General features: G+C 45.2%; 1 protein-coding gene across 2 annotated transcripts in view; it reads right to left on the reverse strand.

Moving 5' to 3' along the window:
- Positions 1-4,589: 4,589 nt before the first annotated feature.
- SLC25A18 (solute carrier family 25 member 18) overlaps positions 4,590-17,642 on the reverse strand; it is a 93,417-nt gene continuing 80,364 nt past the window's right edge. For both annotated transcript variants that reach the window (XM_029599849.1, XM_029599848.1), the window contains exons 9-10: positions 14,511-14,586; positions 4,590-5,131 (exon numbers count right to left, since the gene is read on the reverse strand). In XM_029599849.1, the coding sequence (XP_029455709.1) occupies positions 4,990-5,131; positions 14,511-14,586 (218 nt within the window). In that variant the 3' untranslated portion in view covers positions 4,590-4,989. The remainder of the gene's footprint in view (positions 5,132-14,510; positions 14,587-17,642) is intronic.

The following is a 17,642-nucleotide window of genomic DNA, read 5'->3' on the forward strand; positions in this document are numbered from 1 at the left end:
ATGAAGTGCTGCCAACACAGATTCATATATAAGCAACTGTGCTCTGACTTGCAGTGCCTCCACGGTGTAGCCATTGTTTAAGTCCCTGATTAGGCAGTCAGTGTGCCCCTTTCAGGACTGTTCAAGTTACCCTCTTTCTCCCTCTCCTTTGCTCACCCCTGACTTAAATAAGTTCTATCTCTTCACCTCAAAGGAGGCAGCACTTCTCAACCTCATTAGCAGCAAAGTATACTTTCCTTCCATGGGCAGGGATTTTTCATTTTTAGATGGTGATATATAAAAACATACTTTTTCCCTAATAACATCCTTAGAATTCTGTCTACCGAACTGTAAAATCTAGTACACAGAGCGTGCTGAGAAGTAAAGGTCATGACTACAATGTTTTGAGGGGTACATGAGCCATGTAGGCAGAAAAACAGACAGCAGCTGCTAGGACTGAAGAGAAACATCTGACAAATTCAAATGTCAGCAAAGATTCAAGTGAACCCTAAATTCAGGTAGACAAGGCGTTAAACCTTAATAGCAAATAAATTATTACAATAACATTGGCTGTCCTGTGCGCTTGTAATTGAGCTGAACAGTAACTGCAGTAGGGTTGGGAGATGAGAGAAAAAATCACAAGTGGCAAGCAGGCCAGCCTAGGCCCACCACATTTTACAGAGCTGGCTGCAAACAGACCTAGGTTTTAGGACGTGCACACTGAAGATTCAGCAGAGTTCTAGATACTTGATCTAAGAACTGGATTAGACTTAAGAGAGTTTAGATCCTCCACAGCCTCCCTTTGGGAGGTCACTGTAAACTTTTAAGACTCAACTGAAACCTACCAGCAGTTTTTATTAGCATATCATCTAAAGTAGCAATCTAAACCATGGCTTTTTGATTGCTGTCCCAAATTTGGTTTCAGTTGAGTGCCATAGTCATAGTGTTTGAGAACAGCTTCCTTACATGTCTCATCCCCCCTCCCCCCCAAAAAAACAAAAACAAAACAACCCCATGTATGCACTAAGGAGTAGTTCTATGAATATTTTTTCCTTGTCCTTTTTAAAATGTTTATCAAAGCTCAGCTCTTTGAAAAGTATGAAGTAACACTGCCCCCCCCCCCCCCCCCCCCCCCCCGTGATCCTTGCATAGCAGGCTGCCTATGTCTGAGCTTTATTGGTGCTGCTGTTGATTTTATTGCTAACTTGTTTTTCCTTTTTCTTCATATTTTTAAATAAAAGGTGTGCATCTTTTATTGCAACTGCAACTATTAAAAAAAAAAAAAAAAAAAGCAGGCCCTGCCCTCCAGGTGTTGTGCTTACACCCTGTTTAGCACTAGTTCTATCCTCATGGCCCTAGTTGGTAAATGTCCTAAATCTTAGGCAAAAGGCCATGACGGGACAATCCTCAGCTCATAGCCCAGACCAGGAATGGTGAACGCCAGTCCTTGAGTGCCACAGACAGGCCAGGTTTTCAGGATATCTATAATGAAAATGCATGAGAGAAGATTTGCATGAACTGCCTCTAATAGAAGACAACTCATGCATATTCATTGTGGCACTCAAGAACTGGAGTTTGCCATCCCTATGCCAGCCCCTCCACTTCGATCTTAACACAAAAATTAAAAAGTAATGCTGTTGCCATGCTTTAGCTACAACAGGGTAGTACTAACATGGGTATATAATGCCAGTGAGAATTAAGACGCTATAGCTTACTTAGATCTACAATAGACACTGTCAGGCACGAAATAAAGAGGGGAATCTTGCTCTATGCTAACTGAATTATCACAAGATGTTTTCCAGTAGAAAGGCTGATTTTTAATTTCCCCTTACTTATGCTGGGTAGGGTTTGTGCTCAAGTTAGAGAGCACATTAGCTAACATTGCTGCTCATTCTCACACATTATTAGTTTTACAAATGAGCTTTAACAGCTGTAGTGTTTTTAATAGGGCTGTCCCCTATATTTGTCATTCATCATTAGACAGCTAGCCTAAGATTGAGTACATAAAGATACTGCGCTCTGACCTTTCCCTTAACGCTCCATGCCCAGTCATTGCTGTAGGGTTAAGTACATCATATAAAGCAGATTCTCACACTTTGCTTCAGCAGCCAAAACTAGATTACTTATCACAATTCAGATAGTGTAGTAGTGAGAGTCACAATGCCAGAATGGAGTAAGTGATCTACTGTTACAAAAAAGAAAAGTTAATATAAAACTAAATACACCCCTATACATACATACATACACACACACACACTCGCTCTGTCACACTGGTTGTATTAGGAAATCAGAATAGCAGCATGGAAAAACCACTGTGCTTTAAGTAGAACTAATCAGTGGCAGATCAGCCCATTACTTCCTTTTTTTGGCAAACCCTGCCCAAGGATGCACTGTCCAAATATCCCTATGCAGGGCTTGACTAGTGGCAGTACTCTGGGCTGCCTGTGTAGAGACCTGGCCTTGATTCCCAAGTCTAGTTTCTGCTCCCTGGGCCAGCTGAAGCAGGAAGATGCTGCAAACAAAAGATTCCTCTGTGGGGATAGGAGTCCCAGTTCTCACCAGCATTTAGGGGCAATGATTTAGAGTACACAAGTTTCAAAGGGAACCCTGGTCTGGGGGAGCTAGAGGAGGATTATGACTGCATCTGTTGAGCTTGGTGGGAGAGAGATTAAAATGGGCGTAAAAGTTCAGATAGCTGTGACTGAAGGTCCCATGTCACTGTAGTCTCACAGGCCAGTTCTGACGGAGTCAGAAACTCCTGTGCCAAAGCCAGAGAAAAACCATTTGGCACTGCAGTGCTCCCAGAGGTTATTCAGACAGCTAGGGCAGCAGCCCCTTGGGTAGGGGCCAGAGGTTTGCCAGATTTCTAAGTGCAGTGTGTTACTGGAAAGCTGTGCCGATGTCTGCATCTGGACCTCAGAAATTGCATCTATGACATTTTCATTCTCTCGTTGACCCTGACTCAACATTCTCCCTCACCCAAAGCACACGCACCAGAGGGCCAAATAGTGAATGCTTTGCCCTAAAGGAAGGTAACTATTTTGAAATAGCTTCCTGTGGCTGCCGTTTCCAGCCCAGAGAAGGAAAGGCTGGCACCAGCTGCTGTAGTGCAAGAGGCCACATTTCTCTTATTTTTATGTGCAAGCTTGTGTTCCATACTTGGAGTCCAGACTCCCTGCTGCTGCCCATTGGTGCAGTGGCTGGGGTTGTTGGATGCAATGAGAAGGCAACCCTGCCATCAGCACAGAGCTCATCTTTCAAAATAAGAATACCCAAAATACAAAACCCTATTTTTATATAAATACACACTAATCAATATTCTTTTTAAGAGGAGTTGTATCCTCTGGTCTTCATAGTTACAATTAGGGGTAAGAAGAGCAAATTTTTCATGTTTTTTTTTTCCTATCATTTTATTCAGGACATTTGTTTATTTTTAGTTTCATTTCCTTTTTTTCTATTGTGTTTTGAGAAATAGTGCATGCTATTTTCCAATACATAAAAAAAGGGGGGGGGGGGAATAAAAACTTTAAAACAAAATTTCCCAAACAAAGCAGAAGACCTTGTGGGCTCTGGCCCACCCTCTGTTCCTTCCCCTCCCTCCCCCCAGGCTGCAGTTATTGCCCCAGCAACAGTAGTTTTTTGTTTTTTTAAATCAAAACCATCCCATACCATCTCCAACCCCCAGCCACTCCCCTTTCTTTAAAAAAAAAAAAAAAAATACCCTTCCTTCTGTTAGTCAGTCTTCCCACCTTCCCAACCGCAGCAGACTAAATCCTGGCTGGTCGTGGAATAGGGGCCTGGGAGTCACCCCTCTGCTCCCAGACCCAGCTGACAGGAGTTACGCAATGGCACCTGTAGCCCATTACAGGATAAGGACAAAGGGCAGCTGTTAGGTTTGGGAGTGGAGAGGTTATCTGGACCCCATCCTCAGGACTTTGAGCTTCAGGTTAAGTTCTCTAGCATTTTCCTGACAACGCTCCCAGTTTCTGATCCCTTCCTCCTACTTTTTCATTTGCTCCAATTGATAGCCCTATTGCAACTGTACTAACTCATGTACAACAGTAGCTTGTTGCCCCTTTACACAGTTTTCCCTTTGACTTTGACTTCATTTAACCGCAGCAATACGACAGAGGAAATCTTGTAAACAGTCTTGAAGATCTGCTCCAAGGTGTTGGAGTCATTCACTTTGACATCTGTGCTCTCGTACGTAGGAGGACTGTTTAAAGTTCTATCACGGAGCTGAAAAACCATTGCCCCATCCCTCCCTGCATTCAAGCAGCTCATCCGGAGACTCTTCATTCAGCATTAATGCAAGAAAAGGCAGGCATGCACTCCACGCTGCCCCACCTTCTCCTCACCATGGAGGCTTCCTTTTTATAGAGGAAGGGTCAGGCACAAGGTGGGGATCATGCATCTCTTTCTCATCACCACACTGAAGATGCAGGTCAGGACACTGCCAGCTGCAGCCCCCAGCATTCTGGTCCCAGGAGGCAAGAGGGACAAACAGCCAGCCCAGGCAGGTCCTAGATCATAATGACTCCTAATGAATTCATTTTACATAGACCTCTTTGCAATGGATGGTGGACAATATGTGCACTAATAACACTATGCCTTGGTACAACAGAAAAGCTTGTATTCAACTGCCTTAAAAAAGTTCCACCAACTCTTGCGTGCCAGGCAGATGATAGCAGAATTGAATGGGGCAATGCACAAATCAAGAGGAAGGAAGCAGCTTTTAGTTCTTGGATAATTAACCATCATCACTTAAAAATGAAAATAAAAGTTCTTTTTAGGATATTAGAGCGGGACTAAGTACATGTAAAGTTCACGAGTGCATTTGCTAACGACAGGCAGGCACCGGGAAGGCTGCATGGGCCTGGTCACTGCTTCGTGTCACGTGAACTGAATGCTAAACGCAGAAAGGTTTCTCTCCAAAGCTCGAGGACAAAATGCCGATGTTGCTGGAAGACTGAAGTAAACTCGGTCTGGTTTTCTGGTCTGCATTCGTTCTTAGTGAAAGAATCTTAAGATGTATTCACCAATCCCGATGAAGTACACTGCCTGTGCGATGCCAAACAGGGGGGCTATAACCAGGGCCCGGCAGCCAGCTCCCTTCATGAAGGCCCTGGGACCCTCCTTTGTCCAGATTTTTCTGAATGGGAAAAGAACACAGACAGACTCCTAAGAAATATTATAATTCTGTTTCTCAAAGTGATTTATGCCAAAGTGTTTTATCCTTTAAAATCCTAAATAAACACTTCTGGATCCTTGAGCATTCACTGCTGGGGCAGGGGGTTGAGGGCAGATTAGGAGGTAAAAGGCCCTAGGCATCCTCCATGCTTTCACAACTGCCTGCTGCTTCTGGAGGGTGCTTTTGGCCCCAGCAGCAGCAGTTATTACCGCTATGGCACTGCATCTGCCTGTGACTGCTCACCAGACATAACACCGCTAACCAGGTTCTCCAAATCCTCTGCAGTTACTAGATTTTCAATATCTCAGAGTCTAATGTTTCAAGTCTCAAACTTGATTCATCTGAATCAGTATATTCTTTAAAGATCTACTGTGGAATGAAACAGGGAGAACTATACTGGCTTCAGCTAATATCCTAGTCTCATAGTGTCCTCTCCCCTCCCTGTTGTCACCACCGTCCACTGAGTCTGCCTCCTCCTGCCCTTGCACCATACCAAGAGAAGATGGGAGACTATGGCACAGCCTTCCTTAAAGCATGTTTCTGTCCTCTCACATTCTTACTGGCTCTTAATGCCATTGACATGATAGACTTTAAGAAAAATATCATCATGAGCGAGTAGGGCATTTTATAGTGTTACAATGTACACACAGTAGATTCAACACACAGTTTTGTCAGCAACAGTAGAGTACTGCAAACTGCAATATTCACTAACCTAGACATTGTCTACTACTACTATGTATGTCACACAATACAATATCACTTAGACAGCAAGCTGTCATGGTCATGCATGGCATGCACTAAACACACAGTCTCTGTGAGACAGTATACCTTTATTAAATGCATACAGTGTTTCAGCTCTTAACCCTACTGATATACCGAATTACTCAAAGTAATTTACAATTAGTTCCCTTTTACCAGTAACACTGCAATGCACACAGAACAGCACAACAGTGTAGTGAACTAGTGACTGACAGCTCATTTTCTTCCTCAATTCTTTTTGTAAACTTTTCCTGGAACTCAACTTTGAAGCAAAGAGCTTCAAAACCCATGCACTGACTTTCTGAAATCAATCACACAACTGACTGAAGATGGTGCCTGTTCAAGCTAAAAAAAAAAAATAAAATAAAAAATTAAGTTGAAAGTGAAACACGAAGAAAGACTTAGGATGGTTGACAAGCTGCTTGCAAGAACTGGTCCTGCTATTTGCCCATCCCCACACTGGGTCCAGGTTGTCAGAAAGACTCAGTCCAAAAAAAAAAACAACCCAACATGCATTGCTTAATATTTCCCTCAGACTTGAAATGGCAACAAAATGAAAAATAAAATGAAAACTTTTTGTATTGGCATCTTTATTTCATTTCATTGCCAACAAAATGAAACAAAAAATTGGGGGGGGGACCTCAGCAACAACTTTTGTATTGGAGCCTGGAGGTTTCTGACCTTAATGCAGGCAATTGGAGACACATCTTGCCCCAGAAGGACCCCGAGGACCATAAGAAGAGGCACGTTGCGGCATGCCAAAGCCACACACCAAAGGGGTGTGCCCCTTCTAAAAAATGTTTCTTTCCCTTGTTTACTCAGTATGGGAAGAAAAAGGAAGGGGAAAACTATAACTACAACATCGGTAACCTCGTCGACTCCAGCTCATGGTCCAATGGACTTCCATGTGATTAGAGCTAAGTCACCACTGCGGGAACAGAATATGGAATTAGCTGGGATTTCATTATCCCCAAGAAACACGTTCTCCAGCTCCCAGGCCACAAGAACATAAGAACATGCCATACTGGGTCAGACCAAGGGTCCATCAAGCCCAGCATCCTGTTTCCAACAGTGGCCAATCCAGGCCATAAGAACCTGGCAAGGACCCAAAAACTAAGTCTATTCCATGCTACTGTTGCTAGTAATAGCAGCACTTATTTTCTAAGTCAACTTAATAGCAGGTAATGGACTTCTCCTCCAAGAACTTATCCAATCCTTTTTTAAACATAGCTATACTAACTGCACTAACCACATCCTCTGGCAACAAATTCCAGAGTTTAATTGTGTGTTGAGTGAAAAAGAACTTTCTCCGGTTAGTTTTAAATGTGCCACATGCTAACTTCATGGAGTGCCCCCTATCTTTCTATTATCCGAAAGAGTAAATAACTGATTCACATTAACCCGTTCTAGACCTCTCATGATTTTAAACATCTCTATCATATCCCCCCCCCCCCCCCGCCCCTCAGCTGTCGCTTCATCAGGTGCGTCTTTATTTGATTTAAATATACCTCAGAATGACTCTCATGATCAGGGGAATAGCAATATGGTGAAGTCTCAACAAGAGTTGGGTCATACACCTAGTAGTGGTGATCTACCAACAGGGGAACATGAGAATTTGGACAATGTATTGTTAGCATCAACAGTCATCCATCCTGTTCCTGAACCTGTGATACTTAACTTAGTAAAGGAAGAGCCATTACTGAATATACAGGAGGAACCAGAGGTATCATTACTAGAATTGAAAATGCTTTGACTAGCTCTATAATGTGCCACATGCTAACTTCATGGAGTGCCCCCTAGTCTTTCTATTATCTGAAAGAGTAAATAACCGATTCACATTAACCCATTCTAGACCTTTCATGATTTTAAACATCTCTATCATTACTAGAATTGATAATGCTTTGACTAGCTCTATAATGTGCCACATGCTAACTTCATGGAATGCCCCCTAGTCTTTCTATTATCTGAAAGAGTAAATAACTGATCACATTAACCCGTTCTAGACCTCTCATTAACCTGTTCCTGATCCTGTGATACTTAACTTATTAAAGGAAGAGCCATTACTGAATATATAGGAGGAACCGGAGGTATCATTACTAGAATTGATAATGCTTTGACTAGCTCTATAAAACAGTTATATGTATATCCAGAAAAAGCATCTCTAAAGCTTTTGGAATTGGAATAATAGAGCTTCTAAAGTGGAAACTGAGGTTAAGCTGTTCCCCCAAAATGTGGACTTTAGTATGAAAATTATTTGCTTCCTTGTTAAGTTGCCTATTTGTGATAATATTATTCCTGTCTTATCATTCTAAGATGTAATGATTAAATTAAAAAAAAATAAAAATTGTATTCCATTTTAAAATTAATGCACATCCCTAGAAGACTGGTCTCTGCTTTTAGGAATGTGAGGAGGTGTAGGAGCCTACACTTCAAGTCATGAGGTCTGTCCACTTGGACAAGCTTGGGATACACTGTACCAGACATAGGCAACTCCAGTTCGGGAGTGAATACACATGAGATAGATTTGCATACAACAGAAACAGTGCATGCAAAATATACTCATGCATAATCATTGTGGATGTCCTGAAAACCAGACCTGTTTGTGGCACTCCAGGACCGGAGTCGCCTACCCCTGCACTATACACTAAAGCAAAGGTCTGCAATTTTTCTAAATATTAGAGCCATTTCATGTTTTTTGACTAAAATATTATGGGGCCGATATACTAAGTAAGATCTACGGAGAAATTGGTGTTAGTTGTCGGCACGCATTTTTTTTTAGCGCATGCAGCAAAAGCAGTTGCCTTCATGGGATGTAATAAGGGATGGCATGCGAATTAGATATGCCCAGAAAATCCATGCAATACAAATATCCATGCAGAAATGCATGCTATAATGCATGCTGAAGGCCCTATGCAATAAACCGCGCATAAACCCACACTGATGTGGTGAACTGTGATTGATTCTCAGTTGAAAGTCTTTAAGACGATAGTGAGTTAGTGGTCTAGGAGTGGGACTGAAGAACGGTAGAGCAATGTCTAACTCCTTCATGATCTGTCATGAAGGGGTTAGACAGCGTGAGAGCGATAAAGACGGATGCTGGTGAGCGGGGGAAATGCAGCAGAGATTTGGAAGGGGCTAGAAAAGCAATCAGCATTTCTGACATTCAATGAAGTTAGCAAGTAGCACATTTAAGACTAATTGGAGCAAATTCTTTTTCACTCAATGCACAATTAAGCTCTGGAATTTGTTGCCAGAGGATGTGGTTAGTGCAGTTAGTGTAGCTGTGTTTAAAAAAGGTTTGGATAAGTTCTTGGAGGAGAAGTCCATTAACTGCTATTTATCAAGTTTACTTAGGGAATAGCCACTGCTATTAATTGCATCAGTAGCATGGGATCTTCTTAGTGTCTGGGTAATTGCCAGGTTCTTGTGGCCTGGTTTGGCCTTTGTTAGAAACAGGATTTTCTTCGGAATCGGGAAGGCACTAGGAGGTCTCCCGATACCATCTAGCACCGGATTAACCCCTTCTGCATCCGAATTCTCCAGAGTGAGCTTAACTCCCAACTCCTCTAACACCTGGGGGATAAGTGAGCGCAGCTCCAATCTTCTAAAAAGACGGATCACTCGCGGATCATAGCCTTCAGCCTCCGGAGGTTCCGCTCCCGGCTCCGTTTTTGCATCTACTGGATCCAGAGGTTGGTCCCTTTATCTGGTCCTCATCAGGATCAGCCCCCGGATAGATGTCTACTTCCTCTTGAGACTCATCCGACTCCAAACATGCCGATTGTCCCTCGCTATGGATGATGCGCGGTCCCGCGGACCCCTTAGCTGAAGCCTTCTTCCGCTTTGCCGAGCCCATCAGGTCAACCTGTATACCGCACTTCCCCTCCTGCTTAGCCAGGAAGGCTTCGTGCATGAGCAGCACAAATTCGGGCGAAAACCCCTCCGGGGTCCCGTAGGGCACGTGGGGCTGCTAGGACCTGCACCATCCCAATCCTCCGGCCTCTGCTGGAACTTCAAAGAAGGAAGAGACAGCAGGGGCCCCCCGAATCCTCAGGGCGGCACCCCCCTAATCTGGTTCCGCTTCCATAGCCACTCCTTCCTGCATTCCTAGCGCCACTGCTGCCGTTCTTGCACCGCTCTGGGACTAACATTTTTCCTGACGCCCCTTCCCCCCCCTCCCGCCCAAGCTGTGCAGAGGAGGAGCTCATTAAGAGGAGCCACCCAACTCCCACAAGCTCGGCAAACCTCCCCGAGCTGCTTTTCTGCCATCCTCCAATCCCTCCTGCATTTTTTTTTCAACACAATCACCAGCAATGCTGCTGCGAAACATGCGGCAACGCGGCTGGGATCGCAAGGGGGAGGAGCACACCACGCGGCTACAAGACCCGGCAGAGGGCGTCTAGCCTACAGAAAAAGTTTCTCGCCAACGCGCTCAGCAGGCTGCAGAAAAACGGCCGAAAATCGCGCGATTCAAAAGGCAGGGCAAAGACAACGCAAACCGGAGGAAAATGTCCCCAACCGGGACCTAACCGCCAACAGCGCTCCCACTCTGCCCGAGCACAAGCAGGCCCACCCCCGGCTGCCGCCGAGTTGATTGCCCGACCGGCAGCCCAGCTAAAGCTTGAGCTGCCTCTGCCGCAAAACCCTTTTTTTTTTTTTTTCCCACACAAAGCCTTAAAGGCCCCTATCCCAATAAAAAGAGGGTTAATAAAAAGCAAGGGTACTTCCCTTCTTGAGCTGGCGGAGGGGCTGCGGGTCACTCCGAGGGAACCAGACCACTGGTTAATCGGGTCCCGGGGTTTCAGGCTGAACTGGCCAGGAGTATCCAACCCTCTTATTTGCCTGGGTCCACCCGAGGGATGGCCCTTTTACAGGAACCTGCCACCTCGGGGGAGCAAATTTCTTCCTCAACAAAACCAGTCAGTCAGGACTGCAGGGATAGCACCTCTACCATCTGCTGGAGGTAGACAAATACTGAGGGACTGCAGGTGGCACTCTCGAATATGTGGCAGTGCCCAAAGTTTTGTCCTCTACCTCCATCTGCTGGTAAGGATGAATAAAACCCCACTTGTCTGGACTGATCTGGGAATGTTCAGGAAGGGGGGAGATATTGACAATGTTATCCTCTTGAAAAAGGAGACCATACTCAACAGTGTCCTAGAAACTGATTGAGTGAAGATTTGCTTAACCAAAAATCCATCTTCAACTGACCAGAGCCAAGCAGACTCAGGAGCTCAGGAGTTAAGTCCACCTGTGACCAAAAGCACACCAGGTTCACCACAGGAAGGTGACTGACTTACACCGGACTGGAGATGTCATTTCAGGCACCCCTGATGCTCAGTAGTGAGGACTCCTTCATGACAGAGTCCCTCTTCCACAAGTTGAAAGGTAAGATAGAACTGGATGCAGTAAAACACAGTAATACTTTGGTAGAGGTACCCGGACATGAAACTAAGTCGCAAGTGGGAACATGTAACTTAAGAGCTGAAATTAGGTAGTAAGACCTTTAAACACAACTTCTCCATAATCAAAGGTTTAGATTCACAGATGTACTTCACTTAAACTGTCTCACCAGACTAGGAGCCTATGTCTGAAGCAGACTGGAAGGTTGTCCGGTAAGTAGCCCCGACATTCCCACATCACTCAAGTCTGGCCAGGCAGTCCCACAGCTTTGTGAAGTGATGAGCACTGAGAGAGCCTACATCCCAAGCAGTGTGCAAAATTATCCCCTCAAAATCAGAATAGCCAAAGTTCAACAAATGTTAGATAGATTGGCTTTCTTCTCGCCAAACACCAGATTTTTAGAATCTGGGTTGTCTATGGGAGCCACACCTTGTAAGTATTCATCGCTAACAGCTAGCGACAAACACCAGCCCAAGCCGAATTGCACTGAGAGATGAACAACCCCTAGGTTCCCTAATTGGTGAATCCTTCCCCGATTTTGAGCTAAACCTCCCGGTCATAGGTAAATTACCTGGGAACACAGAGGTATAATCTGGAGAAGATCCACCTGAATGGTGCAAAACGCTGCCTAAAGGCCTCATCAACTTATAGCTTATTTGGCCATATGATGATCAAGCTTCTAAGGTTCAACTGGAAAAGGACTGCCTCCTACTGTCAAGGGAGTGATGGAAGTTAGGTGAAGTCCAGGTTGCAGGAGTCCAAACAGTTAGCTCAGTTCAGACTCACTCCATCTTGGAGGAGACAGAAGAGCGAGTAGAGATAGCTCCAAATGAACCCTTCCCCAGCTTCGAGGAGACAGTAAGAAACAGCTAAAGGAAGCGGATGCTTGCAGGAGACCAGCAGAGAGAGATCAGTTAAAAACTGTTATATAAATATAAAGAAATATTTGCCATCGATGCCTACGACTGCGGTCTGACTGACTTACATATTTCTCAAGTGCTGACAGAACCAAAAAGCAAACCGGTTTTCATATGCCAATACAAAATACCACTAGCTTCCCATGAGTCAGTGCAAGAAATCTTAAACACCCTAGAAGGAGGAATTATCAGACAGTGTAACAGTACTTTTAACAGTCCCATATGGCCCATCTTGAAAAAGAACATCACATGGAGATAGGCTATAGAACAGGAAACTGAACAAAATTGTGCCCCTGTCCCGGTGGCCCATGGCGCCACCTGGGATCAGAATTTAACCAGAATTCAGACAACCAAATATTTCGCCAGCCTTGATTTAGCCTCAGGGTTCTGGACAGTCCTTTTAGAACCTAAAGATCAATATAAATTGGTTTTTTTTTTGGGGGGGGGGGGGGGGGGGAAGAATACACTTGGAGCAGAACTCCCTTTGGATATCTGAATCAACCAGCAGTCCCTCTCTCATCCCCAGCAGTCTCTCTCTCTCTTTGTCTCCCCTCATCCCCAGCAGTCCATCTCTCTCTATCCCTCCCTCATCCCCAGCAGTCCATCTCTCTCTATCCCTCCCTCATCCCCAGCAGCCTCTCTCTCTCTATCCCTCCCTCATCCCCAGCAGCCTCTCTCTCTCTATCCCTCACTCATCCCCAGTCTCTCTCTCTCTCTATCCCCCCTCATCCCCAGTCTCTCTGTCTCCCCTCATCCCCAGCAGTCTCTCTCTCTCTATCCCCCCTCATCCCCAGCAGTCTCTCTCTCTCTCTATCCCCCTCATCCCCAGCAGTCTCACTCTCTCTATCCCCCCTCATCCCCAGCAGTCGCTCTCTCTCTCTATCCCCCCTCATCCCCAGCAGTCGCTCTCTCTCTATCCCCCCTCATCCCTAGCAGTCGCTCTCTATCCCCCCTCATCCCCAGCAGTCGCTCTCTATCTCCCCTCATCCCCAGCAGTCGCTCTCTCTCTATCCCCCCTCATTCCCAGCAGTCACTCTCTCTCTATCCCCCCTCATCCCCAGTCTCTCTCTCTTTATTCCCCCTCATCCCTAGCAGTCTCTCTCTCTTTATCCCCCCTCATCCCCAGCAGTCTCTCTCTTTATCCCCCCTCATCCCCAGCAGTCTCTCTCTTTATCTCCCCTCATCCCCAGCAGTCACTCTCTCTCTATCCCCCTCATTCCCAGTCACTCTCTCTCTATCCCCCTCATTCCCAGCAGTCACTCTCTCTATCCCCAGCAGTCACTCTCTCTATCCCTCTCATTCCCAGCAGTCACTCTCTCTCTATCCCCCTCATTCCCAGCAGTCACTCTCTCTCTATCCCCCCTCATTCCCAGTCACTCTCTCTCTATATCCCCCCTCATTCCCAGCAGTCACTCTCTCTATCCCCCTCATTCCCAGCAGTCACTCTCTCTATCCCCCTCATTCCCAGCAGTCACTCTCTCTCTATCCCCCCTCATTCCTAGCAGTCACTCTTTCTCTATCCCCCCTCATCCCCAGCATTCAAACAGCAACAACCTTAAGAAAAGACAACAGGTCAACAGAGCAATGCTTTCTGCTGTTTCTGGGCCCCACGTGTCAATAGTGCTCCTCCTGCTTGAATTTGGCTCGCACTGATACTCCCTATTGTTACTCCTACTTCAAGACTCTGCATGCTAACACTCCTTCCAGGCCCTGCACGCTAACGCTCCTTCTGCTGCTGTTAATGTGTCTGGGTCCCAACACAAGGACGCTCCCTTCTACTGTTACTGGTGCTTCCAACTTCTTAGTGCTGACACGCCTTCTACTCCGTGTCAAGTCTGCCACCTGCTCCTGTTCCTTTTGCTGCTGCTGGAGTGTCAGCATCTCCTTCCAGCTTGCGCCAGCAGGAAGAAGTGGTGTCGGGTGGGCCTGAAGAAGGAGAGGCTGCCGCTGCTCCCCAAACTATGGCCCTCTAGGTGGCTGCCAATTTCGCTCATGCTTCCACCAGCCCTGCTGCAGCAACAGCAACCTCCAAATTTATCCTACAGATCAGCCCCTCCAGTGAGCAGGTGGTGGTAAAAGGAATCAAGGCAGCAGAAGACAGCTTGAGATGGGAAACTATTTGATAATAAAATATACAATTAACTCTTCCTGTATAGTTCGTTTTTGGAAATCCTACCATCACAAGCTGTTTTGGGCTGACTTCACCAAAGCAAGTGGCTCAAACACAGAACTTTTACAAGAAAGGGAATAGCTTCTCTTACCTGGCACAATCAATCATTCCAGTATATGTATCTTCACCTACTCCTTTCTCCAGAGTTTGAATTCGGGTTTTCAGAACTAAAAATATAATCAGATTATTGGCATTGATTTTGCTGAATCGCAGCCTCACCAAGTCATCAGAAAATGCATTTGCTCTGCATTAAGACCTCAACAGAAACTTTAGTGGCTCATCAGGTGGCGATTGAGAAATTACTACTTACCTGATATTTTCCTTAGACCAGACAGATGAATTCAGGACCAGTGGGCTATGCACCTCTCCCAGCAGATGGAGACGGAGCAAACTGACCCCACAGTATATATACTCCTGCAATGACATCAGCCTGCTAGTATTCTTTTCAAAAGCAACTGAGGACAGACTAGCCAAAATCTTAATTAATAACAGATAACCATTTCAATACTCAGCCAACAGGAAACACTGAGTTCAGACAAAGAAAGTATTAACAGTAGCTTAGGGACTAGAATAACACTTATTTATTTTATTTATTTATTTATTTAATTCTTTTATATACCGACCTTCATGACAGGTGTCATATCAAATCGGTTTACATGTAACAAGGGGTAAACATTCTTATCAGCCATTTAACAGTAAAATAATCAGAGGAGGTAATAAAGTTACATATAACAAGGAGATCGAACTTGGGAAAAGAAGAAAGAGAAGGACAGAGGGATAACCATTGTGATAAAAGGGTATCGCTAAGTAAGTTGTCCAGTAGGCTTGAGATGTGGAGTTCTGAAATTGAATAGATTAAGGGAAAGCTTGGCTGAATAGCCAGGTTTTAAGTCTTTTTCGAAATGTTTGTAGACAGGGTTCCTGTCTGAGGTCAGGAGGTAAATTGTTCCAAATAGTGGGTCCCGCTACAGAGAATGCTCTTTCTTTGGTTGCGGTGTGGCATGAAGTTTTGTTAGGAGGTACATGGAGAGATCCTTTATATGATTCTCTGATGGGCCTGGAGGAGGAGTGAAGTTTGAGGGGGAATTGGAGGTCCAACGGTAGTTGCTTGTGGATCGTTTTGTGGATTATGGTAAGGGATTTATGTAAGATTCGATAATTTATTGGCAGCCAATGTAGGTTCTTTAAGATGGGGGAGATGTGATCTCTGCGGTTTGTATTGGACAAGACTCTAGCTGCTGCATTCTGGAGCATCTGTAATGGTTTTGTGGATGAGAATGGAAGCCCCAGAAGAAGAGTGTTGCAGTAGTCAATCTTGGCAAAGAGCGTGGCTTGGAGGACAGTCCTGAAGTCATGGAAAAACAGTAGGGGTTTAAGCCTTTTTAGGACTTGCAGTTTGTAGAAGCCTTCCTTTGTTGTGTTGTTAATGTGTTTCTTTAAATTTAAGCGATTGTCAAGGATTACTCCGAGGTCTCTAGCATGAGAAATTTGGGCTGTAAGAGGGGGCTGAAGCGAGGAGTCATGATGGTCGGTTGAAATAATGAGCAGTTCGGTTTTGGACGTATTTAGGACTAAATTCAAATTGTTGAGGAGTTGGTTAATGGATTGAAGGCAATTTTCCCAGTAAAGGAGGGTCTTTGATAGTGATTCTTTTATGGGGATTAAAATCTGCACATCGTCTGCATAGAGATAATGTGTTAATCTTAGGTTAGTAAGCAATTGACAGAGGGGGAGGAGGTAGATGTTAAAAAGGGTGGGGGATAAGGAGTGGTTCTTGCCTATTTCAGGGGTCAGGTGAATGGTATACTTACCATAACCCCTAGAACACACAGCCATGCAGGAGGACCATAACAGAATCATTCGGCAGCCAAGGGCGGGAAGCTGGATTCATCTGTCTGGTCTAAGGAAAAGGAAATTATCAGGTAAGTAGTAATTTCTCATTTCCTAGCACCAGACAGATGAATTCAGAACTAATGGGATGTACTCAAGCTACTCCTGAATAGGGTGGGAGATTGCCTGTGGTCCTGTCAAAAACGCTCATGCAAAAGCTGTGTCCTCCTGGGCCTGAACAAGCAAACAATACTTGGAAAAGGTGTGCAAGGAGGACCACATCACAGCTTGGCAAATGTTGATGGGAGACCATCTAACTTCCGCCCATGACACTGCCTGAGCCCTAGTTGAATGAGCCCTAACCTGACTAGGTAATGGCTTTTCAGCATCCACATACGAGGTTGTGACTACCTCCTTAATCCAGCAAGCTATTGTAGTCCACGAAGCTGGCTTGCCCTGTTTACTTCCACCATGAAGGACAAACAGGCAATCCATCTTATGGAAAGGTTTAGAAACCTCCAGATATCCTCGCAATATGTCTCTTGACATCCAAGGATCGCAACAGGCAATATTCTTCCGCATTTCTTTCCCTATCCAGAGGTGGCAGGGAAACGGACTGATTCAAGTGAAAATCTGAGACCACTTTTGGCAGAAAGTAAGGAACAGTGAGCACATGTATCGCCCCTGGAGTCACTTGAAGGAATGGCTCCCGACAAGACAAGGCCTGCAGCTCAGATATTCGACACACAGAACAATCCCAAGAAACACCATTTTCAAGGTCAGTAACCACAAGGAAACGTTATGCATTGGTCGAAATATACGGCCAGCCAAGAAATCCAAGACTCCCCAAGGGTACTGGTAGCTGCAAGGGAGGAGGAAGATGTTTCACTCTTTTCAAGAAACTGGCCACATCTGGATGAGTCAATAAAGATTTACCATTCACCTGACCCCTGAAATAGGCAAGAACCACTCCCTGTACCTTCAGGGAATTAAAGGGCCAACCCTTTATTTAATCCATCCTGCAAAAATTCCAAAATGAGTAGGATCTTAAATGAACGAGTAAGCACCCCTTGATCTTCACACCAAGCCTCAAACACTCACCAAACCTGCACTTAGGCTAAGGAAGTGGAGAACTTTCTTGCTCGTAGCAAAGTGGCAATCACCGCAGTAGAATATCCATGCTTCAGCAAGTGAGCTATCTCAAGGGCCATACGGTAAGACAAAATCAAGTCGGATCTTCGTGAAGAACAGATCCCTATTGAAACAGATTCCTGTGTGCTGGAAACCGGAGGGGGGAGTCTACCAGGAGCCATCGCAGATCCGCAATACCATGGTCTCCTGGGCCAATCTGGGGCCACAAAATCACCATCCGTCTGTGACCCTCGACCCTCCG

This window comes from Rhinatrema bivittatum, chromosome 4 (assembly GCF_901001135.1).
Source record: "Rhinatrema bivittatum chromosome 4, aRhiBiv1.1, whole genome shotgun sequence".
Classification (NCBI taxonomy): domain Eukaryota; kingdom Metazoa; phylum Chordata; class Amphibia; order Gymnophiona; family Rhinatrematidae; genus Rhinatrema; species Rhinatrema bivittatum.